Source organism: Megalops cyprinoides, chromosome 1 (assembly GCF_013368585.1).
Source record: "Megalops cyprinoides isolate fMegCyp1 chromosome 1, fMegCyp1.pri, whole genome shotgun sequence".
Classification (NCBI taxonomy): Eukaryota; Metazoa; Chordata; class Actinopteri; order Elopiformes; family Megalopidae; genus Megalops; species Megalops cyprinoides.
This window is the reverse complement of record NC_050583.1, coordinates 34,542,066-34,566,892: the sequence shown is the minus strand read 5'-3', so window position 1 is coordinate 34,566,892 and position 24,827 is coordinate 34,542,066. Positions and strand designations below refer to the sequence as shown.

General features: G+C 43.7%; 1 protein-coding gene across 1 annotated transcript; it reads right to left on the bottom strand.

Moving 5' to 3' along the window:
• Positions 1–1,324: 1,324 nt before the first annotated feature.
• Positions 1,325–22,888, bottom strand: LOC118782316 (dual specificity mitogen-activated protein kinase kinase 3-like). The gene is made up of 12 exons (XM_036535630.1): positions 22,407–22,888; positions 10,802–10,868; positions 10,489–10,537; positions 5,994–6,107; positions 5,470–5,589; positions 5,033–5,149; positions 4,731–4,782; positions 4,372–4,499; positions 3,961–4,038; positions 3,176–3,315; positions 2,880–2,925; positions 1,325–2,789 (listed from the first exon to the last, which is right to left on the bottom strand). The coding sequence occupies exons 1-12, from the start codon at positions 22,420–22,422 to the stop codon at positions 2,703–2,705; spliced, it is 1,014 nt and encodes a 337-aa protein (XP_036391523.1). The 5' UTR covers positions 22,423–22,888; the 3' UTR covers positions 1,325–2,702.
• Positions 22,889–24,827: the final 1,939 nt, after the last annotated feature.

Genomic DNA, 24,827 nt, shown 5'->3' with positions numbered 1-24,827 from the left:
CTGAGAGGTATCAGTGTTTGATTTGAACTCTGGCCTACAATACATTTTATAACCGTCATCTTTGCCTAAGGAAGCCTTTATTTATCTGAGACATACAGCCAGGCCCCTGAAAAGACCCTGGCCCTGTGCCCAATCATTTTGTGCCATTGGAAAGTGCCGGAATGTATGCGTAATGCACAATTTCACAACACGTTTCCCCCTCACTGTGCTGTTCTCACAGGTGTTCGCAGAAGAACAGAGCACTCAGAGGCTCAGTCTGTGGCACTCAGCCTGTTCATAATCAGTACTGATGATAATAGCATCATTACAAAGGTTTGTTCTCCCAGCAGCCATGACATGTGGTTCAAACGGGCTTCCTATGTGCCCGCAAGAACACTCAAGGTGAAGTGAATAGGGGTGGAGACACAGTAATGCAGAGACAGCGCCGATTCACACTGTAGCCATGCAGACAGGCCTCTGCTTTGCTAAATCACACTGTAAAATTCCAGTGGTGGGGAGCATGTAGGAGTTTAGAGTTTTCATCCGATTTGTTTTCCCTCTATTTAGAATGCTATAACATGTTACATGAAAACTATGAAGATACCTTTGCTTCATGTGTTTCAAATTATATTGATTTAAACCTGCCAATGTCAGACAGGGAAGAATATCAATAGACAGTTCAGGACCATCAGCGATGGTATGGCATGTCCTTCACAGTTGTGCCTTATTCTTATTTTATGTAAAATTTGGAGAAGTAATTTTTAATCTCTGTATACCACTTTATGTGATCACATCAGAGTACAAAAACCTTGTAAGAGGACACACTTTGATCGTCACAGACAGACACAGACACATATGTTAGCTCAAAAACATTTTGGACATGTCCAACGAAACCATTTTATTAGGTCATTTCCATTTGTATTTTATACATATATATAGATTCTTCAATTAAAATGAATCTTTACAATAGCCACACTGTACTCGCCCCGCCCACCCCACCCGCAGAACAACCCACCCCGTGTCCCCAGATCACATTATCTCTTGGTAACAGCGATTCTTCTGAAAGCAAAGCAAGTTCCTCACAGCAGCACAGAGGCCTTGCTCCTCCAGAACACTGAATCTCTGCCACAGCAGCCTGCTCTCCCTCCCTCCTGCAGGACTCCAGAGACCCTGCAGAGGTGCTCCTCTACGGCACCTTAGCTCCACCCCTGCTCCCATCCAGGGCACAACACAGAGTGCTTGCAGGCCTGCCGACCCCAAATGGACGACACTCGTAAGGGCACGTCCACTGCGATAAGAGCTGAAGGATAAGTTGTATTTTTTTGGCAACATTCATGGTGCTGGGGAGGGGGGGGCGGGAGAGTGGGGCAGGGGGTAAGACCATGCCCGGCCAGAAATGTCACGCAACCAAAATAAAAAATGAACAATAAATCTAACACTCATAAAAATAGATTGAACAATCCCATGCTGGCCAGGAGAGGGAGTGCTGACTTGCATGACTAGTCACTCTATTGAGCCAGGGCAGGTGTACCTCTGGTTGACTTGTTCTTGTGGAGAAGGGGGTGCCTTAGAGAGAGTCTCTGGCTTTGCCTCTGTAGAAAATTCTGAAGTTACTATACCTAGTCTAACTCTTTCCGTCTGTCTTATTGACATATGGGCAAGGCATCTAGACCTGCAATGACCCTGTGAGAGACAGCATCAACCAAATACTATTACTACTTCTTAAGGTTTTGGGATTAACATCTAAAGGCTTTTTTTTCCATTCACAATGTCAGAGGCACTTCAGCGGGTTAGCAGACTGATTTTCCTTTGAATTTCCCATTATAATCAATCTACACATTTCTGAATGCATTCCAGTTGAGCATGGCTGATAGCAGCCACCAACAGGGATATCCAACAAAGAGAGAAGTCATATAAGATAAAAAATAAATGTGTAAAAATTGAGCCTTAAAGATTTGCTTTTGTAAAGGGTATTTCACATTTCTATGCCTTTGAGAATAGCCATATTTAACTTAGATGCAAGATAGTGCTTTTCCCCTCATTTTCCCAACTACAAAACAGATTCAAATAAATAAATGCAACCTTTAGACTGACTCTGAAAACCATTTCCCACACACCTATTTTTGAATACATTCAGCAGGCTATTCACTGCCATATATACACAATACAGACAGAACAGTAAAGCAGCCCCTTAGAAGCTTATGGTGGTGTTCAGCACACACAGATGAGCCTCTGAGTGGACACAGAAAATGTACACACTGCATGTGTGTGCGCGTGTGTGTCTGTGTGTATGTGTGTGTGTGTGTGTGTGTGTGTGTGTGTGTGTGTGTGTGTATGTGTGTGGTTGGGCCACTGGCATAGCTTCAACAAGAGAGCTTTATCATTTTCAGGGATTTCATGGACCAAGAGGGAGGTTTTTTTACCCCCAAAGTTCAAACACTGTAATTTGAGAAAAGGTTAAAGTGATACCTGTGTGTTTGTCTGGTGTGAATGATCAGAGACATTTTCCTTCGTCTCTGTATACCAAACCGTAGGCATGTATCTGAACATCTTAAAAACAGCTAACAAATACTGTAAATACCGTTTCGGCAAGTCCACCGTGCTTCTAAATGGTTTTCTTGGCAAATGGGAGTCACCGTTTTTTTCCACTGTAAATCTAGGGAGGCTAATGTACACTTTTATGGTACAAACAGAAAAAAAAAAAACAGCAGAGGAGGAGGGGGTCAGTTGTGGCTATCATCAAGAATCTCTTTCACAAAAGAAGCTACATCTGTTTCCTTGGAGTCGTGTGTCTTGAAGAATGGGTGCTCCTGCAGAGGGGGAGGTAAAGAGTCAATAAACTGTGGGCTGTCGTAAGTGAAGCAACCTTACTCTCATTTGTACTGAAAGTTCAAACTTACCATAAGCTCAAGGTAGTTCAGTCTCTCGCTTGGGTTCTTTTTCAAACTAAACAAAAATATATTCACATTTAGTATCACAAAAAAAACATCTCACTTTGCACTAATGACTCTTTCCTAAAGAAAACACAACAGATCTTGAGAAACCTGTGACAGAATGTGACTTAAATTGATAACACCCTAAAGTTTTTGGGGAGGTTAAATCTCAGGGTGCAGCTAAGTATATCTGATATCTGATAACGCTCTGTGTTGGCACAGTGTGAAGTTGAAGGTGACCATGCAGAGAAGCACCATCTCACCAGTGTGCAGTGAAATCGACAAAGTCCTTGGAGAAGCGGTCTGCCGGGAGCTGAGGGGACGGCTCTTCCACCACCTGCTTCAGCTGCTGGAAGGGCGTGCCCCACGACTCGTACGGAAAGCGCAGGATGGCCATCTCAATCTGACAGAAGCAAGAGTGAGAATGCGTGACACGTGCATAAACCTGTCCACACACGGACTGATGTTGGAGTTTAATATCCTTATAAAGCATGGAAATGGAACAAAGTTCTTGCTCTGGGTTTGATTTTGTTTAGAAGGGCAAGGCTGGGGGGGGGGGGCTATTCTCTTTATATTTGAGAGAATGAATACGTATGTGGGCAGACTGGAATTTGTAGCCAAAAAACTTCTGTCAAATATATTGACATTTTTGTTTAGCCCCAAGATACAGTTACACAGCACAGATTCCCCAATCTCTGCAACATGAAGGAAAGACTAACTGAGGAGTAATAGTAGGAGATGATGGCAGGCGCTGCCCATATTAAGCCTTACTACTACACAGTGTAACTGCTCACAGCTGCAGCTACTGCATGGCACCTGCAGCGCCCCTTGAAGGCCAAGTGTGCCAAATCTGCAACCAACAACCATGGACGTTCCTGTTGTGGTGCAGAGCAGAACCTAGGAAATCGCTTTAACATTGCTTTTAAAATTGCTTCCAACAGCTACTGTTATTTTTTTATTCTTAATTATTATTCATTGGAAGTATTTTTGGTTGCAGACATACTGCGAGCAGTGGAGAAAGAGTGATGCACAGAGGATAATGACTGACCAATGTGATTCCCAGACTCCACACGTCTGACTTGACGTTGTAACCCTTCTGACTCAGCTCCGGGTTAATCCTCTCGGGCTGTAGACACAAATAGGAGAGGGTTAATCAAGGCAGATAGAGACAGACTAGGGGGGAGAAGGTTAATCACACAGTGAAAGAAACAGGCAGGGGAGGAGAGAGTTAAAGCCACAGACAGAGGCAAGCCTTCAGTGTGCAGAGGATTTGCCACATCATAACTTTATCTCCATACTTACATCCAAAATAATGTAATAACCAAGAAGTATCTCATACAATGATTTGTGCAATTCAATACTATTGCTGCATTTCACTGCTTATGTTCATATGTTTTAAGGTATCCCTTAGTAACCATGACAAGTTCAGATGGAGAATGGAGTTGCAGGTCCCACTTACAGCCATGTAGGGCTTGCAGCCGGCGTCCAGCGTCTTGGCCACAGAGTCCACCAGGTACCCACTGATGCCAAAGTCACACATCTTCACATGGCCCTCTTTGTTTATGAGTACATTGGAAGGCTTCACATCTGAGAGAAAATCATGAGACAGACAATTAAATATAGAACAGATTATGAATATATGAACAGGATAAATATATACCAGTCTTCTCGGCTGCCTTTTAGTTCCATTTTTAAATTAAGAGTACCAAGAATAGCAACTACCAAATTTATATCAAAACACATTGTGCAACAAGGCTCAACACCATAAACACAAGACAACTGTAACATCACAAAGCTCCACCAGAGGGCACTACTTACCTCTATGAATCACAGACAGCTTACTGTGCAAATGTTCTAATGCTTTCACAATCTAGACCGCAAAAAAGGAAGAACATTTCATAATCTTAACAAAATCACAACAGAGCAAAGCCAGTCAATATGCATTAGAATAAAGAGCTCTTTAGAGGTCTGTAACCTTTTGCAATGAGCATAAGCATACTTCAGTACTGTCTACAGCATCACTGCAGATTCAGCAGGAGGCCAGACACGTGTCACAGAATCAGTCATATTTGCACTCTCTGCTGCACCTGTTACATCACCCTCGACAGGCAGACACTCACAGATACTGCCATTTTCCCAAGGATGTCCTCTGGGATCTTCTTGCCTTTCTCAATCACTTTTTTATAGAACTTGTCCAGCGAGGTATCCATCAGCTCCATGCAAATCCACACATCACCCTAAAGAAGACACAGATGTACACACTGTCACTAATTAAGACCACGGGTCTCCACACCCTTTTAAGTAACACTCAACGTTGTGCTCTGAAGCAATAGAAAACTCATACCAACACGTCTATGTTGCTGTTAGCCACATTCTGAGGTTATGGCTTAAGAAGGGATTATGTCACTGTGCTGAATGTCCAAGCAAGCTTTCCAGTTACTATTCCACACATGGCCATGAATGAACATTTAAAAATGAACACTTGCCTGCTTTCCACCCATGTTTATTTTGCGATTGGAATGGCGTTTGTAAAACAGCCATGAGTTCCCAGACCTACCTCTCTGAACAAAGCTCCATAGAAGGTGACCGTGTATGGACAGTCCACCGTCCTCATGGAGATGTCCAGGTCCATCAGTAACCTCTTTTGCTCCTGACTGTTGACTGTTGCTCTTATCCTCTGAAAAAGTAATATGCATATAACTTGCAGACATGTTCACTTCAGACATTATTCAACACTGGGCTGGGCTGTCATGGGTTGCTAAGAATTCAAACTTTTCAAACTCAAGCAGTCTTTTGTGAGATGTTTTTAGATGACTTTTTGCCAGTTCTTACAATGACTGTAATCATCCTGTTGACTTACATTTAAACTGGACCAACATTGTTATTGCATTTTTGTTAACACTGCAGTAGTTATACAGTAAGCCACACATTTGGTGTTAATGAGAACATGTATGCTAGTTTTCTAAAGTCATTACAGCCTATGTCAATTTTGCCTTGATTTTTGTTAAGGTAACATTAGCAATAATCATGGGAAAATAAATGTTCTGATGGTGATGTTTCTGGGTGGACAGAGTCTCTCACCTTGACGGCCATGATGGTTCCACTCTGTGCATGCCGTACCCTCTCCACCACACCATAAGCCCCTCGGCCCAGCTCAGACAGGGACACAAGGTCATCTGCCTGCACCTCGAAGTTCTGCACAACAAAGAGAGAGTGGGGCTTTCAGAGGCAGTAATGTGCAGTTTAAGCACAGTGCAGACGTAGCTGCAAGACACTGAAAATAACAGTCATCAGAGAGTTTCGCAGAAGAATTCATTCGGGATCTTGCAGCAGTTCACATTCCCAGAGAGGACACTCATGGGAAAATGCTGGCAGAGAGTACTCACGGGAAACTGGCCATCTCAGAGTCATACTGACAGCGCAGTCATTCTCTGTCTTTTTAATTCAGGGAGTAAAATAAAAAGACAGTGTCTCAGTTCGATAAGTTCAAGGGTAAGAAAAAGCATGTGAAGAAATAAGGTAGGAATTCAAAGGCTACAATTTCCATCTTGGTTTGGACCAGTACAAAAGACATGTAACCGGCAGAAAATATAAACCATGCCTGCCTCCAGTGGACAGAGGTTAGGTTTCTGTGGTATGGACCAACCCATTGCAATACTAGTGTAATCACAGTTCTGTTTTTCAGAGAGTATCTTTTTCACCAGCAGCATTTTCAGTTGCAAGCCACAATCTGTTGACTCTGCAAACAGTGACTACTGCTTGGTCAGACAGAATGTTCTCATTCCCCGTGTTTACCTGAAGAGCTACAGCTTTGTAGAAAAAGCGTTCATCGTGAGAGGTCCGATGGCCCCGTGTTCCTCTGGCTGCATCATCACTCCTGGCTATCGCTCAAACTTACACGGCTTTAGCCCTGCTGTGTTTTTAACATGACATCTAACAGATGGGGCAGGCAGGGGGAACAAAATCCTCCACGTCAAAACTGGAAAAGCTGTCACCTGCACACCTCATTCCACCGTGCTGCCGGTGCTCTCCCGTGTGCTGCTGCCTGCACCGACTGCAGACGCACGCCGATGCTGACGGCTTCCTGTACGAGGTGTGACAGCAGAGGGCGGCTCAGATGTGAAACACGGGGCTACCCAAATTACTACTCGACGCGTAGATGCTGATGAACCCTTCCGCCAATCTCACACACGACAAGAGCGATGACTTCACCAGAACTGTCTCCTCAAGCATGGCTCCTTCAGAGGCTGAATTATTCATTTATTAAACTTCATTGAACCAGGGTCAGTGAGATTTTTAATTTATTTTGTAATATAATTACAGCAAGGAGAACTACTGCTGGAAATACTTCGAATGTAGTTTTTATGGTGTTGTTTTGCAATTAAGCTTCAAAAAAGGGTCTAATTGTTTCTCCTCTTATCATAACAAAAAAAAATCAATCACTACAAAGGGAATCTAACAATTCATTAGGCCACAGGCATCAGGTTGGTCACCATGGTTTCTGCTCTAGAGTATTTACAGTTTACAAGGGCACACCAGAACAATCTTCAGTTTGAGATCTAAATGACCCCAATGACAAGGCAAAACTCTCATCACAGTTCATCCTTTGCAATTACAGTCTTTTCAGTCTCCTTAATATGGTACAAAACTGTGTACTACACAAGTGTTTCTGCTGATCGTAAATGGCATATAATAAAATACTGAAAATACTGATTCCCGAGAAACACTGTTTTTCATTTCAACAGTTAAGTCACTGAACATTTGCAATATGTAAGAGCCCACTGACATTTGTAGCATTATGTTCAAGATATTCTCCCAAAAGAGAATGTTCTGGTTTGTGTTGTGTTCTGTATGTGTGTGCTGGGTGTCAAAAGCAAAACTAAAAATGAATTAAAAGACGTCTGTCTCTATGATGGGACTCAGGGCTCTTAAGATGAGTTAGACAGAAAACACACACCATTATGTAGAATGAGCTACACCCCCTGCTACACACTGATGAAAGCAGAATATCTTCAGCGGATGCTTTACTGTACCTGAAAGCTTCAATAAATGAACCAGGTGCTCTCCTCTGCCTGCAGCTAATATTTTATTTACTGTATTTTTAATTAAAATGGTTCATAGTTATTGCTGTTGTCAAGAGCAAGGGCCGACAGTGAGAGAGCAGCACAAAGGTATAATGCTATAAAGAGGTGAGGTGGTGATTTATTAGCAATGAACATCAAATTTTGATATTTCTACAGTATAAAAATGCATGTTTTTATGTATTGTTTTAACACACAGTTACACTATACGTGTGCTGATGCTGACACAGAAACTTTCCCTTGGTGTTCTATAAAGTTTATTGTATTCTACAGTTCTTTTGGTCTAACGTGAGCTCACCCTTGTTTGTGTTGCCTTGACGTCAGGTGGCTCACCCAGCCGGCCCTGATAATCACTTTCACAGTGCTGCACAGACACACAGATTACAGATCAGCGCAGTTATTTCTTTCAGCCCTCATTACAGTCTGAGCCATTTCCAATGAATGACACAATGTTTTCTGTTTTCGATGGCATAATGAGAGACAGACTGCACTTGTAACAGTTAAGCAGAACTGAGATCACAGTGGAACGTTAGAGGATACATCACCTGAACCCTACACTCCACTCCCCTAAGAGAGAGCAATTAAAAATCCCATAGCCAATCCAGCACTTGTCCAACTCATTCGTCTGCCTGGGACTGCTGCCAGAGACAGTTGGCCTCTTTCCCAAGATGCACTGCAGCCAAGTTCTGCTTGGACCAGGACTCAGAACCCTGGTTCTGAGACACACTCCAAGTCCCCAGAAACATGATACCTTCCTAACCGTCTCAGCAGCCAGCATCAAACGGGACAATCAAGCACGACGTGAAGATGCTACACAAACCTCTATTGTGGTGGCTACCCTGAAAATTAAATTCTGAGAAATAAAAAGGCAGACAGCCAGCACTTAAAAGAACACACTGTTTGCATTCCTGTCTTTTCCCAGATAATCGACCACTTTCCTCGTATTGTTATGGCCAAATAATAAACAAGATTACTGAGGCAGCAGTGTGTGCTGACAAAAGCCACACCTGTGCCCCTGTTGACTCTGGCCTCCAGCAAAATTCCTATTCAACCAAAATAGAGCTGGGTGTGTAAATATCTGTTGCACTACAGCGTTAGCTACAGGTCCCACTCATTGCTAAATATATGTGTGTGGCTGGCCTGTTTTAGACAGACCAGGGGTTCATCCAGGTCCTTTACTAAATTCACTAGCACACTGTAAAGAACTGGACTGTGAAATACAAAGTCATGCACCATGTGTTGCCTGACATCAAGTCCTACTCAGGGTTAGATGTTTATTCTACAAATAAACAAGGACTAGGAGCAACTTGAAATGCAGCTAAAAAGGACTTCCCTCTGCACACGGACTCTTTGTGGTATAGGCCTGAATGACACAGATAATCTACTGACTGACTGGGAAGAAAGTAAAAACTGCAGTCTTTATGATTGTGCAGTATATTGTTCTGATCACACCCCAACATTTGCACATGTATACTCTGACAATCTGATCTACTATTTTGAAATGCCATTTAATATTCTTAAGGTAATCCTGCTCCTATAACAGGCGATGTGCTATATCAGCACTATGGCACCTGTCTCTCCCTGAGTTTCTCTCTCTCTCTCTCTCAGACCGCATGACCTCAGCCAGCAGGCACGATGCAGCTCGTCCAGGGCCCACGCCACTGAGATCAGACAAACTCCACTCCACCCTCCCCCCTTCTTACACATCTGACAGGAATGCTGGGTAAGAGCTGCAACTGCTCCACTGACCAGCTACCCCTAACCCACAGCTCCAGCCAGGCAGCAGCAGTTACATGTCCTTCATGCCATCTACCATGTAAAACAACCAGAAAAATGAATTAAGCAGTGCAGTGACATTGACTCTAAAATTTGTTATGAATTGTGAACATTGACTATCTTGTATCAATTTCTTGTACTGCTGCAGACACAGTGGATTTGACAAAACAATTTGACCCAGCTTCTGAAGCCTCCAACAGATCACCTGACCTCAAAATGCTCTCTGTTTCATGCTTCTCCACACATACACACGCACACGCATGCATGCATGCATACATACACACACACGCGCACATGCCCGAACACACACACACACACACACACACATGCACGCACGCGCACACACGCACGCACACACACACACGCACGCACACACACAAAACCTCCCCCCCCCACCTTCTTTTTTCCATGCCGTTGTTGTCAGTGCTGACATCTGTAGGTATAAATAAAGCAGTAACTCAGTACCACAGACATTCAGTGAGCGTTTGTGGTGATGTCAGTGTTGACAGAGAGAGAGATGGAGGAACAGCAAAAGGAGAGTGTGTGTGTGTGTGTGTGTGTGTGTGTGTGTCTGTGCACTTGGGTCAGAGCCATGCTGCTGTGTGACCTCATCTAGCCCTCAGGCTCACACGCTCAGACCAGCTCTGCCTTTGCCACCCCAAAGGAGCAGGACCCACATCTCCTGCTTTCCTTCACCCTCTCTCCCCTTCCGGACCCACCTTGTCTCCTATGGTAATGAAGGTTCTCGAGTCCAAGTTTCGGGGGGGCCTGTGGAAACAGAACAGCACAGTACTCAGGAGACATCCCAGACACAGACCCACAATTCCTGAACAACAAACTCCCCCAAGGAGGGTGACAGGGATTAATGCCGCCTGAATCAGTGGCTTTGGGGCTCTGCTCTAGTCTCTCCTGCCAATTCAGCAAAAGTCATTTTAAAGGGTGACTGTAGCATTGACTGTAGACAAATGTAGTAGAAACGTACATATCGCCCCAATGAGCGTGGGCCACTCTGCACCCCGCAGAAGTACTTACACCGGGTTGGGCTCCTTCTGTTTGAAGACCTCATCTGGGATCTTCAGCCCAGGCTTTTTCTTCTTCCCTGGAAGAGCAAAGACCCCGTCAGACACGAAGGGCCCCCTGCATGCACCACGAACCAAACACATCGACTGCATCACCCCACATCTGCAGACTCTGCAGCACCCCGGCTCACATGAAGCATGGCTCTACATGACCTCTACACAACTGCATGTGACAGTAAAGGAAAGGCGCCCGTAAGAGGAAATTCCAACATGACAACACTGGGCAAACAATGCCCGGGGGGGAAAGCTCACGGAGGCCCGCTCGTGTTTGCAGGCGCCGACCGGGACGCTCCCTGGCAGCCGGCAGAGACTGCAGCGATGGCATCAGATGGGAGAAAAGGAGACAACGGGCCGGCGATTTTGAATGCGCTGCATGAGTCACTGCAAATGTGTGTGTTCCTCTGTGTGCGCCAGGTCCGTGAACATAACACAGAGGTGATGCATCAGAGGAAAGTAAGCTGGTGTTGACAGATGGACTTTGCAACCAGCCTCGGAGACGACTCTTTCCTATCCAGTTGTGCTCCGGAGGCGACTGCTTGTGTGCGATATCAGATAAGCTCCCTGTCCCGGAGGATGACGGCCTAACCCCGATCTCTGACGAATCTTACCTTTCATCTTTCAGCAGTCTACCGCTTTTATCAAAACTATATCTTGTTTAATATCAAGCAGAAGAGACACAAGCACATTCCAGCAGCCAAAGAAAATAAATGGCTAAAGGTGAAGCCAAGCTACTTTTGATCTCTGGGGGAGAAAAACACTTATAAATGTTCTGTGTGATATATTTAACAGAATCTTTTCTATGGCCTTTTTTAGAGATTAAACCACAATTACTATTAATACAACAAAATATCAAATGTCAAAGTTATGACTTTATAATCTCTGGACGAGAAAAAAATGACTGATGAGCACACATATAAAACTGTTTTGGCACAAAGCATTCAGTAAAAGTTCCTATTGCTGGCTTGCTAGACCGGGGCGGGAGCAGAAAGCATTCAAACAGGTTCATACAGTCAATTCAGAAGTATGTGCCCAGCAACCCGAGCGGCTGTCCTGACCACCTCTGGTAACCTCCCTTTGCTGCTGGGTCTGACGGGGCCAGTCCTGGCTGCTATGAGGTCTGAGCCAGGTTTTAGTGTCACTGGGTATTAATACCTCAGCAGCTGCGAGGGCCATGTTTAACAGGGCAGGCACAGAGAAACCCTGATAACCACTCAGACCTGAACTTCAAGAGGTCTCTCTTTCCCTTTCTCACCTCCCGTCAGTGGACACGAGTATGTTTTTATTCACTCAAGTCCAAGCGGCCCAACATGAACAGCCTGATGGGCCGATGGGATGAATCCGCCCATCGGAGTCAAGCACGCCCACCTATGGGACCTTTACTGAGAAATGGATGTTCACTGTTACTAAGCTGTCATGTGCACTTGCTTAGCTGTTACACCCATGACGTAATGAGTAATGGCAGGGGTCACGGGGAGGTCAAACATGTATGACCCATTCACTTAGGCAGGGAACAAGACATGCAGATTCCAGCAGTGCTTGGATGGAGTGGCACTGACTGCAAGCTCATAACCATCTACCAGCGAATCCCCACAGCAACCGACAGCCTCTGTTTACCCCTCCAAACAATGACACGAGCCGGTGCGGCCGGAGGAAGTGACGGCCGCCCCGGCCAGCATTTTCCACCAAATGTGCTCACCCTAGCTTCTATATTTAAGTTCGGAGCCCCGGCAACACTCTCCATTTATGAATGGCTGAGCAGACAAAAGCCCCACCTCTCTGCTCCCTGCTCTAGCTGGGCGGCCCTCTTCCTCTGAAACCGTGAGTCACTGCGACTCCCCCTCTCCCTGGAACACAGCCTGGGGAGCACGTGGTGGATTGAGAAACCCAGCTCTAATTTTGACACGGCCCACTGTTTGTCCTACACAAAGACACAAAACAGCGCACGCGGGCCGGAGCACTCTGCCGAAGGCGTCTGGCAGGCTTCGCGAAAAGGCAGCAGCAGCGTCTGACCTCTTTCTTCATTTCGGCGACTTTGCGCATTTGCACAATACAGTAAAACAGCTTTTTATGCAAGGGCAGTAACTGACTAAAACTAAACTGAAGGGCTTTTGCTTAATCCCGTGAATGCAACAATTTCAAGGTCGATTAAACGAGGCAAGTTCCATATTAAGGCATCCAACAATTGAGTGGTGTCCAAGTGTTTACTTTGCTAAAACTGAGCACATTGTCCCTATAGTACTTTGGTTTACGTCTGATATGGAACAAAAAAATCCATTTTACTGTTTAAGAGCAAAGTAAAATATTTCAGAAAGTGATGTTTCTGCCTCAAGAAAAAAAAAAAAAGATTTCACCTAGAGATTGAAACAATCTTTCAATACCCGTAAGGCCCCTCACTGTCTAGAAAAATGCACAGTCATGCACTAAGTTCTTCCATATATTCACAAGGGGTGCTGCCAAGCCAAATGTACAGAAGAATTCCTGTGGCTACTGTTACTTCAGCTCCTGAAATGCATTATGCTGAAAATGTCTGCCCTTGCCCTCCTACTCTGGCAATGTATCTGAGCAAGTATTTTCCAAAATGATATTTGGAGAACTTTCTCAGCTTTATCCATGAAATGGCCATGAACATGCATGACATCAAAGACGTCTGGAGGTCATCCGCAACTCTCAGGGCACAGGCCTATTTCAGCTGAGCATTCTGTGGAGCAGCTAATTGACACAAATACTGAGCAGTATTAAGAAAATTCCCATTTTATGAGTAAATCAAAGCTGCATACAAAATGCAATTAAATGTCACTCAACAGATACAGTAGATACTGTGTTGAAAATATAATGGGTATCAGTTTTGTCACCAAAGAAATTTGCTATTCAATATTTATGCTGTCTGCATTCTACACAGGATATCTGTACTGATTTATAGAGCTACTTATACAACAAGTCTGATTTTCTACAAGACTTGTACAAGATGCAGTCATTTTATTACTTGCAAGATTGGTAACACTCTCTGCATTCAAGAATAACCTAGGCTGCACTGGGCCCACTTACCCCATGATATCTGCAGGAGATGCAAAGTAGTCTGTGATTTTTACAAAAGTTATGCTTTTACGGTAAATATGCCCGCAAAGAAAGACATTTTAATTGCCCATTTACAATAAAAAGAATGACACAACAGCCATTAGTAAAACTAAACAGAGCCGAAAGTGGTACGTTGGTCATTGAAGTCCAAACCTGTCACTGCGACCATTTCTCCTACATACACACTTTTGTGCACATTCAGGTTAAATATCATATTGAGAAATTCAAATGCAGACATTTTGATTGATTTCATACAGACTGACCCATGACACATTTTGTCTGCGGCCTGGGCAGAACGTGCCTGAACGCATGCCACAAATACGGGCCGTACTGTGAACATTACCACAATGCCCCCGGCAGCTGTGTCCCAGGGACGGACCCTGGGAGAGCTGCCCAAGGTACTGCTGTTAGTCTGGGGCCTGCAAGGGGGTTTCAGACCTCAAAAAGAGGGTGCGTAAACAATACTAATATGTAACTGAAAGGCCCCATTTGTTGCTGAGAAAGTGAAAGTGTGCAACCAGCCAGGCGGGCCACATATGACAAAGGCTCAAATGTTGCTGCTGTGCACACTTCCAAATTTATGCATTCTGGAATGCAGCAGAATGTGTACCAGAAGAATGTGTACCAGAACATACAGTTCTAGAACTGAACTCCGGTAAACACCAAGCAAGGTGTGCAAAAATCGGTTCGATTCTTTGCAAATTAGCAGAAATCGCAGCTGTACTAAAGATCCTTCCTGTTGGAAAGGTGCTAATATACAAGCTTCCTGTAACAACTTGCACAAGCCAAGAATTGTAAGGGGGAGGGAGAGGAAGAAAATGTGTGTGGGACAAGGAGAGAAAGAGCGAGAGAGAGAAAGAAAGAAAGAAAGCGATGAGGCAAGTTGGAAGTCAAGCTGAGGAGAGGGTGGAAAATGGAAAACAACAGATCATGAACACTGCATGAGTTTCTTTTTAGCACACTTCCTTCTCAAGGCTGAATGTCTGCAGTTCACTGGAATTCCACAGATTATTTCTAGGGAAATCTGAATCTGGGTGAAACAAAAGCGTTAAGGTTGCCTTCCTGAAAAGGAAAAAAAAAATACTACATCATCCGTTTGAGGAAAGCCAAAGGAAGTTGCCAAGTCACATCTGTACCTCAATGCTGTGCTGGGAGTGCGCTGAGACTGTCCTGATGTGAGCCATAGCTTTCTTTTGAGGCACAGACCCAGTCTCCAGCAGCACTTAGCAAACTGCTGGTTGGCACACCATCCATCGGTGAGACATAAAGATTTACATTTGCTACAAACAGGCATCCCGTTTTCCCAATTCCCACGCTCCTGTTAAAGCCTGACTACAGTTACCTAAAGACAACAAACAAAACGCTTGTTCATCAACAATGGGGCAACAATGTAAACCAGCCCTGCATGGATGAGACAGGCAGGTTTATAGATACCAAGGTTAGAGAAACAGGGGTGGGCACTCAATGACGGAAATGCAGACAAATTATATAAACATGGATACAGCAGTAGAAATCTTGATAGTTATGCATACGTCTCGTCACATCTTGCTCGTCACAGGCGATGACAGTCACGGACGCGAATGTCACCGCCCACGTGCGCCACATCCGCCTTTGTGGCACGGCTGCCGAGCGTCCTCTCGACACCACTCGTCACCCGCAGCGAGTCACCCACGCTGACCTCACGGCAGGCGGCGTCGCGAGGGCCCTGACCCTTCGCCGTGCGCCACACCCACCACGGTCGCGCCGGGAGGAGGCTGCGTGCGCACGGGCTGGCACCACGCCATCCCTTTCAGGGGTCACATGCGCAACATCACAATGACTGGATGTGAGATGCGGGGCCTGGGCTTACCCACAAAGGCCAGTACAAACTCCCCCCCCCCCCCCCCCCCAACACCACCCCTGCAGTCTGGCAGCAGGGCCTGCCCAGCACGGGCCTGCTCAGTGTCAAAGCGCGATCGCCTGCTCTAAACAACATTTTGTGACAATAAACTCCTGTCAGCGGCAGTCTGAATGTTTGCTGCGGCCCTGTGGGAAGGAGAAGGGGAAGGAGAAGGAAGTGTCTTAGCCACTCTGATCTCCTCCTGTTCGATCAAAGTGCTGCACTTCCACCACGCTGTCCTCCACTGTCAAAGCCACGCATATATGTGTATGCAAAACCATACTTGTCTGAACAGAGAGACACAGCCGCTTTAAAGAAGAACTGAAATAAGAGCACTGGAGCAAAGGGAGTTTACCAACGTAAATCCTACAAGGTAATGGTAACACTCTTCCTTCCATTGCTGGCTGATGGAAAAAATACACATATGTTACTATGCCAACTGTTTGTCCGGCATAGATGTACAATTTAGCCAGTGTATTTCCTCTTTACTGTTACTATATTCCTTCTTTTTAAGAAAAGAACACGCCTCAGAATCTACAAATGCTGCCCCATTTATTTACCTTCTCTCTTCTCCATGAATTCCCAGCAGTGATGTGAAAAAAAAAAAAAACGCACTACTTCTAAGAGGAAGTGCGCACAGATCGGCACTGACACGAGTCTTGTGGCAAAACAGCGGTAAAAAGCCTGCTCTTTGCTTCTCTCCGTCCACAGCTGAAAGCTATTGCATGCACACAATGGCAGGCATTGCTCCCTTCGTTTTTTCCTCCTTCCGAGCTACAGTCAGCTCCCAGCGTGCTTGTTGCAGCAAGTCAGCATTAACTCCTGGTTGACAGGCTCTTCTGTATTGCACTGAGAGTGGAACAAGGCTATGACCTCAGCCCAGGAAACAGGCTTCCTTAAGGGGAGAGGGGGACGAAGACTCTCGCCCGTACACACCCAGCAGATTTGCCACAAGCAACATGGCACATCACTTGCTTCAGTGCATTAAGCGCAATTAAAAGTAAAAACGAGAGCCCCCATCAAACCAAAACCGCAGTCCCTTCCGGTTATCTAAAACCAAAAGAGTGACATCTAGTCTAGATTTGAAGAATCAAAAGGACTGAATTGAAGAAACAGGCTGGGGATTTCACTTTCTCAGACAGAAATGTAAAAGTATGACACATGAGGCTACAGTGAAAAATCCAGCTCAACTGAAGCTCATTTGTTCACCTACTAAGTGCCACCGATCATCATCCCAGACTTGGGGCCGATAGTAAATATACATCTTATCAGCTGAAAGCGACCACACCAAACTGAAAACGTATGTGGCAAATGGAACCAGGCAGCACAGTCTACGTCCATGAGCACGCTCCCCACCCCTTCCACAAGGGGAGAGAGGGCTACAGGGAGCGAACGGGCCATCTCCGCTGTGCTCTGAAGCACACGGACGCAAGCCGAAGAGAAGGCTCACATGTTCAGACACCATCCCCGCGCAGAGGCAGATGCCACAGGTCTGCTCCACAGAGGGGAGGATTACCCTCGCACAGCGGGAGATTACTTCTACTTCAGCTGCTTCTCCCGCTCTGAAAACCGCCATTCACGCGGCCACACAAAGCAGAACCAGACGCTCAGGGTCGCGCCTGGACGTATGCACGCTGCAGCTTAATGGTTTCTCAAATTAAACAGTTCTGATGAGCCACCCTTGTCAAATATGTCTAGCGTGTCTCTCTCTTTAGCACAGTGCCTTTCTTCTGTACGGCATGCGCCATATCCCCTGGCCTGCGTGAGGGAGCACGGACTCATCGCACCTCCCACACACATGCAAACAACTGCTCAGTCACGCAATCCCCGGGCCTGTTTTTATAGCACTCCGATCTGGTTACTATGACCACACGCTGTTATCCAATCAGGGAAATAAAGACCCAAAAAAAGGTGACAGGAAGTACAGTTACCTGCCCATGTTTGCTTTCCATGTGCAATCTGGGTCTCCCATGCTCCTGAGGCTATGAGTCATGGTGATTGCTGCACCCGTGATTGTAAGGCTCTGGGAGAAGAGGGCCTTCTGTGCCAATGCTCTGGCTCCAGGATGTAATACACTCACGAGCAGACCAGACACTGCCATAATCATTTCTGCTGCAGATATCTGAAGAGAGGGTGAACTCATAATGCCTACATTTCAATATTGTTTCTCACCCTAACCTCTGCTCCACATTGCTGTATTCCATATGACAATTAATACATACATACACACTTACAATCTGAAATAAAGTGAATTCATATACCATTAAGAAGAAATGCAGCCTGTAATACAGATGGATTGAGGATAATGTTTTATCACTTTTATGTTACATTTAAACAAAAGGCTATTCTTTGCACATAAACTGGGAGTTTACAGAATATAAATGGATGGTAACAAAAGCAACTGTCCTTTTGTTTCATCAAATTGCTCTTCCTGACCCACGTCGCACCTTTGACTTCATTGACCGGGTTTCAAGCACACAGAGGAGAGACAATTCAAAACTGACTTTAAAAGAAGAAGCCAGTTTCATCATGTTTCTTTTTTTCCTGCAGCACGAAGACTTTTGTGCCTTGGCGTCCTTTTCAAAAAGGCAGACAAAAAGCAGACCTCAACAACAGATCAGAGCTTTCTCCCCCCCCCCCCCCCCCCCCTGACTTTTTACTACCTGCCCTGCTCTTTGACTTCTGTATACATTAATGAACATTTACAACCGAAAACTCTCTCTGCAGCCCTATTCTCCCAGCGTGTGCCATCTGTTGCTCAGAAGACAGGAGACAGCTCTCTCTTCTGTGTTACTGTCATAAAACTGAAACTCTCCCTCCCTCCTCTCTCTCTTCACCTCCGGGGAGCGGTAATCCCCTGTCCCTTCCCCAAGTCTCCTAATCCTGCACTTTTAAACCTGTCCAACTGTCCAAGATAGCACAAAAATACAAGAACAACAGACATGTTAGCAGAACCCTTTATCTAGCCCCTTATTTAACCTGAAACAGACACAGGATCCACAGAGGAAAAGAGAAAAGTCGGGATGTTCTGGTGGACTGATCCCTGCGTGAGGACAGTGGATCCCGACGAGACAGAGCCAGCATAGCTCGCTGATACAGACAGCCATAGGCTGACAGAGGTGACTAATGCACCAGTCACAGAACTGAAAGAGATTAATCTCAATGTTCCTCACAACCACCCTTTCATTGAGGCAAACTTTACGCTTGAAAAACAACCACTTGGGAAACGGCTGGAGGACTTTCTCTTCAGTTCTTTCCTGAATCTCGCAGAGTTGCAACCCTCATTGAAACAAAGATCATACTGGATCATTCTCAGAGAAACTGACTCAACTTGGGTATGACACACAGAACGTCTTGGAAAACAACATGCGTATTTTTGCCATTCAGTATCCATTGTGGAAAAATTTCACATTTGCCTTTACAATCTACTACAAAAGTATTTTCATGGTTCATTACTAAATGCATATGCTATATTTTAAAATATCTGTTTACTTTGTGATGAGATTATTATTATTTTGATAGGATGTACTATATCATATGTAGACACTCATCTGACCATCAAAAAATGCATAGTACCTCTATGATGACAGGAATATTGTAATAATAATATTGTATTTGGCCCACACAACGGGTCATATCTCTGGTTTCCACTGGCCTGGATTTACCTCGGTGTAGTCAAGGTTTTTGTTCCATTTATGCTTTAAACTATACATCTCAGCTGACTTACTAATATGATAAGGAATGTAGCCAAGCAGAGCCATGCAAACACTGTGATGAAAAATCAGGATACTTCACTTCCAGATGCCTTCAGTGAATGAAAAGTGTAGCAAAGAAAGCTTGTTGCCTTTTTGTTACATTGAATTACTGCAAGAAACGCTACAAAAAGAAAAATGGCTAGTCAAGAATTATTGTTTGCCCTAGCAGAGGAAGGAGGTGACTGCCACTTGCATAATCAATTTGTCTCCTTCAGTTTTGACAGTATGTTAGTTATCGAGTAAGCTTCCACGCAAATAACTGTAAAAAAAACACAATGATATACGCAAATAAATTTGCAAGCACTCTGTTGTGCTTTATTACAGTTGGAAAGCATACGCAGACTGACGGGTAATTAACTTCTGATGCTGTATACTAATCTTTACTAAAAATTCAACAAAAATGCAAACCTACATCTTGCTCTCAGCTGAAGAACTGTGCTCCACTTCCACCTGAATGTGGCCAGTCAAGATGTGGCATAACATAACATTGCAAGTCCCAATAAAATTTGCTCTGACTGAAAATCTGACTAATCTAATGAGAGAATATACATATCCTTAATTTGACACCAGCTCTGTGTGTATCAAAAGTTACAAAGTCTCAAACGACACCTAGATCACAAAAAAAGGCAGATTTTAACTATTTCGCATTTACCTCATATCAACACTGATTTTTGAAATTTTGCCAAAACTATTACTTTGAAGACATGTATTCCCCAATTTACAATGGAATCTGACAGGGACATGACAAAGTCAAGCTGTTTTCACAAGGACTGACCCAGATGCACCTAAAATTCAGAACAGACCCTTAATCACAATAACAGCCATCTCTTCCAGATTGACACTGGTTAGCATGAGTGACTAACATTCTCTCGTAATTTTCAGGATGTGGACGAGGAAGCAGCATCATGTCAGCATGACCTGCTGCTTTTTCCTGTTAAATCATTTTCCTTTAAAGCCTTTGATTTATATATCTAGCACAGGCCCTCATTGTATGAAGAGTTCAGCAATCTCCTGGACTAAGTTGTCTCTAACCAGCTCGGTGACTTCACTCTTCAAGAGAGAAGCCTAAGACAACGCTGTCTATATTAATACCTTCAGAGTGAAATGAAATTTATGGATCCAAATGGTGTGTAATTTACTCACCCTATTTATGTCCTCTTTCAATACAATAGATGATCACAAAGCAAATGGCAACTCTGCAGTCATTCTCTGAGGTGCCATAATTAACAGGCTTTCATTTCCTCCATAGGGCATAAGAGCTAAAAAAAGATCCAGCAGCTCCTAACTACACTCAGACTATACTGCAGGGATTCATACAGGCATACCATTAACTCCCATGTGGTCCCTGACACATCTCCCAGTGGAGAACTGCACACCTTTCCATAAAAAAGGTTGCCATGAAAGATCTTGGAATCCTCAAATTGCATGTCTGATAGAGGACAGAAAGGGATTCTAGTTCATAATCTAATAAAGAAAGACTGACCTTCAGAGTTTCTGTTTTTTTCCATCTGTAAAAATGCTTCTTACCTGCAATCCTCAATCAGGCAAGTAAAGCAGCAAACAAAGACCATGGCCAAAACTTCTCAAGATGGCTCCAATTGAAAACAAAAAGCCTCTGCTCTTTGCAGAGTAGTAATGTCAAGGCCAGCATAAGCATACATAGCAACAGATGCAGACACATTTCTATAGAAATGTGAACAGCAAGAAGGTTGTTCACTATGTCCACCCTTCATTTCACACGTGCCTTCCCTTCTTGCTCCCTCCCACACAGGCAGAAACTCACTCCTGTATCTATCCACCAGCTTACAATGAGTCAGCATCACAATTCATGGGGAACCACCAAGATGAGTCGCCTGACTGATCATGGCCTAACAGACTACTGAAACAAATGACTTTAAAAATCACAGGTTTAACTAATAAATTTAATTTTTGACACTTTGCAAAAATGTTGCTTATGTGCAACACGGACAAAGTTGTCTGTTATTTTAATGTATTGGCAGTCTATCGCTACCAATAATAAAGCATAACAGTTAAAACGAATGCTCAAATAAATACACCTACAGATGAACAAGTGTACGCTTTGAATCCTGTCTATAAATAATGTAGCCACCCAGTAAGTAACCACGTGACAAATCTCAAACTTCCTATAACTGTATTAATCTAAAATGATCACTGTGTGAATCACTCAACACAAAGCCCATTCATTAAGCGTTTCTCAGTTTCATACACCAAATGAAATCAGTTCCGGATTATGGTTAGGTCAATATTCTTATAGACAAGCAAGCGGGCAAGCTAAACCTAACAAATACCAACACCATCAAATTCAAAAGGAGTTTTATTTAACGAAACAAATATCGCATTCTCACCTTCTCGTCGGTTAGAAAACACATCAGATTTATACACGTTCTTAGCTACAGTTGTTACTTTGCGATGATAACTACAAGGCTAGCAATCCTTTCCCTATCACCATACAACGTGAAAGCGTCCAAGAGTAAACAAACAAAGAATATGTTATGTTCCCGGCTGTGGTCCACTTACTGGAAAAGCACTGCTAAATTCGTATACAGGAAATCGTGGAAGGGGCGACACCTTAGGTAACTACAGTCGTGTAAGGGGAAATCTAAATAAGGAGGTTTAACTAGCTACCTCGCTAGCTAGCAGCTAGTTTAGAAATCAATTCAGGCTGTAGAATATGAGACCTGTCCCAATTTAGCAAGTAGACATGTTTCTAACACACAAATAAGTTACCACTCCAATACGATTTGCGATGTAGCTAGATTTTTTATGCTAACGCGTCGTGTGAGGGTGCACATTTCAATTAGCGAGTTATCAAAAAAGAAATTACTTACCGGCACCTCTGGACATTGACCTGAATGAGCCTTCTGATATTAACAGCACCAAAAACCTGCCTGTTGCACACACAATGCACGCAGCTAACTCGCTAGCTAACTATGCAAAACTGTATCCGTTTCCTTTCCAATTTGTAAAAAGAAAAAAACGTGTTCACTGAACACCCAGGAAGCCCTCGGAGGATACGCGGAAATAAAATACACCAGGAATATGTCATTCAACTTCTGTCAGAATTTGAAGTTGCAGAGATTCTGGTTTCTTCAGTCAGGAAAACAATGCAGATATTATGTTAGCAAGCAACCGGTGCAGAATGACTGCATGCAGAACAGCAGCTGTTGATTGTAATACAGCTGGTTAGCTAGCTGGTAGGCGATAGTGTCTAGCTGATATATTTTGGAGGAAAATGGCAAATACTAAAATAAACAATAATAGATGAATAACCACAACCTCGTCGCAAAAGGTTGCTGGCTGAAGGACTTTGTTCGCACCCTCGCTCAGTGACTGGAGATTTTAATAAGTGACGTCATCTGCTAACGCACTGCAAGGCTCGACAAATAGGAATGCGAAGGATACAATAGTCGGCCAATGGTGTTGCGTGAGAAGAGGAACGGGGATTTTTTTCTACAAAGTTTTAAAGCTACCACCACTGCTGTTTCCAGAATGGCCCTCATAGTATCCGCCTGCTGGCCGAATTCATGTATTAGGCAATTTCTCAAATTGTTCACATGTGGAAAAAAAGTCGCGCCGGATTAAATTATAAATCGGCTATCTGTAGGCGTGATAAAGTAACACTATGATCATGGAAATCAGCATTTACTGGAAAACGTCTTCAACAGCGTTTCAGTTTCTTGACGATTTATTGTTCGAACACATCGGTTTACATAGCCAAGCATTCAATCTCCGAAACTAACAGACAGGGGTTTCATTAATTAGGATTAATTAAGACTCACTTCTTCTGAAACAAAAGAACATCTTGCACCATTCTGAAAATGTATTTTAAACTGAAGACATGATTCAGCATCATAATAAAAAGAATTACATTGTCCCACCACTTATATATATATATATAAATTTAACAAATTCGAGTCTATCATATAAAACAGATATAATCGGATGCTAATATTGCAATTTATGATCCACGTGTAAATGAACACTCCACAATTGCTAAAATTCACAAGCGTACTGCTTTTTCATATTAAAATGTCTTATGGCAAATAATAAGGTTTACATCTGCTATGCCATTATTGTTGCTTGCACCACCACACACACTTGCACTTTATGTATATATTTTTGTCTTTTATATTATCTGTATATATTGCTTGTATATTTGTAATTTGTATGTAAATAAGATGTACATTGTCTCTGTGCATTGTCTCTGTATATTCTGTATACATTCTATATACTGTATGCAGTCTGTACTGCGGAGAGACACCAACGGCCGGAACCAAATTCCTTGTGTGTGCTAACATACTTGGCCAATAAATCTGATTCTGATTCTGATTCTGATAGGCGTCATCTACGCTGGGACGTCCCCACCACTTTTTGAAAGCCGTTAACATTACAGCACCATTGTCCCCAGCACTTTTCAGAACAAACTGTCGCCCATGGCAATTTGTGTGTATGTAAATAAATGGATTAATTAAAAGTGTATATAAGAAGAATTTGCGAAATAAAAAGTTCCAATTGGATTAAATTCATTACCAAATAAGATCCCATTTGAACAATAGAAATATTAGAGAGCATTCACTTTCCATCCACATTCCATAGACTACACATTGGTCTGAATTAAACCATCTCTTCTGCGATGACAGTTAAAAACGATTTTAGACTTTTTTTTTTTTTTTACTTCAGCAGCTGGATTTAATATTGTTTACACTTTCTTCAGCGATAATCACATATTTCTTCTCATGACTCATGTGTCTTGCAGTAGCAAGGGTAGCTTGTCTGTACTTGCCTAATCTGAGCACAACTTTGAGACCTCTTGTACTAGTGAAGATAATTGCCCCTGTCACAGTATTTGTGGATATGTATTTTTTGCTGAAGTAGAGTGATTATCAAGGACCGTTGCTGACAACAATAAGCAGCACTTGGTACACCTCCGTCACCAGAGTTCATTGTGGCAGGTTTAACGACACGACATAGGCGTTCCAACATTCTCCTCCCCCCCAAAATTTTGAAGACATCAATCAAATGAGCTGCCTGTGGCTACTTTCTGATACTGATAAGAGACGCCTCAAGCCCAGCACACATGCACCATGCGATAAAACTGAGCAACGCGATCGTCACTAAACAGTTCTAAGACATATCATCAGATTAGAGAGGATAACATGGGGCGATGTTCTGTTGCGCACGAATTCTGTGTGTTCCAATCTTAACATACGGCCCATTCCTTGCAGAAAATAAAGTGGAAAAAACACATC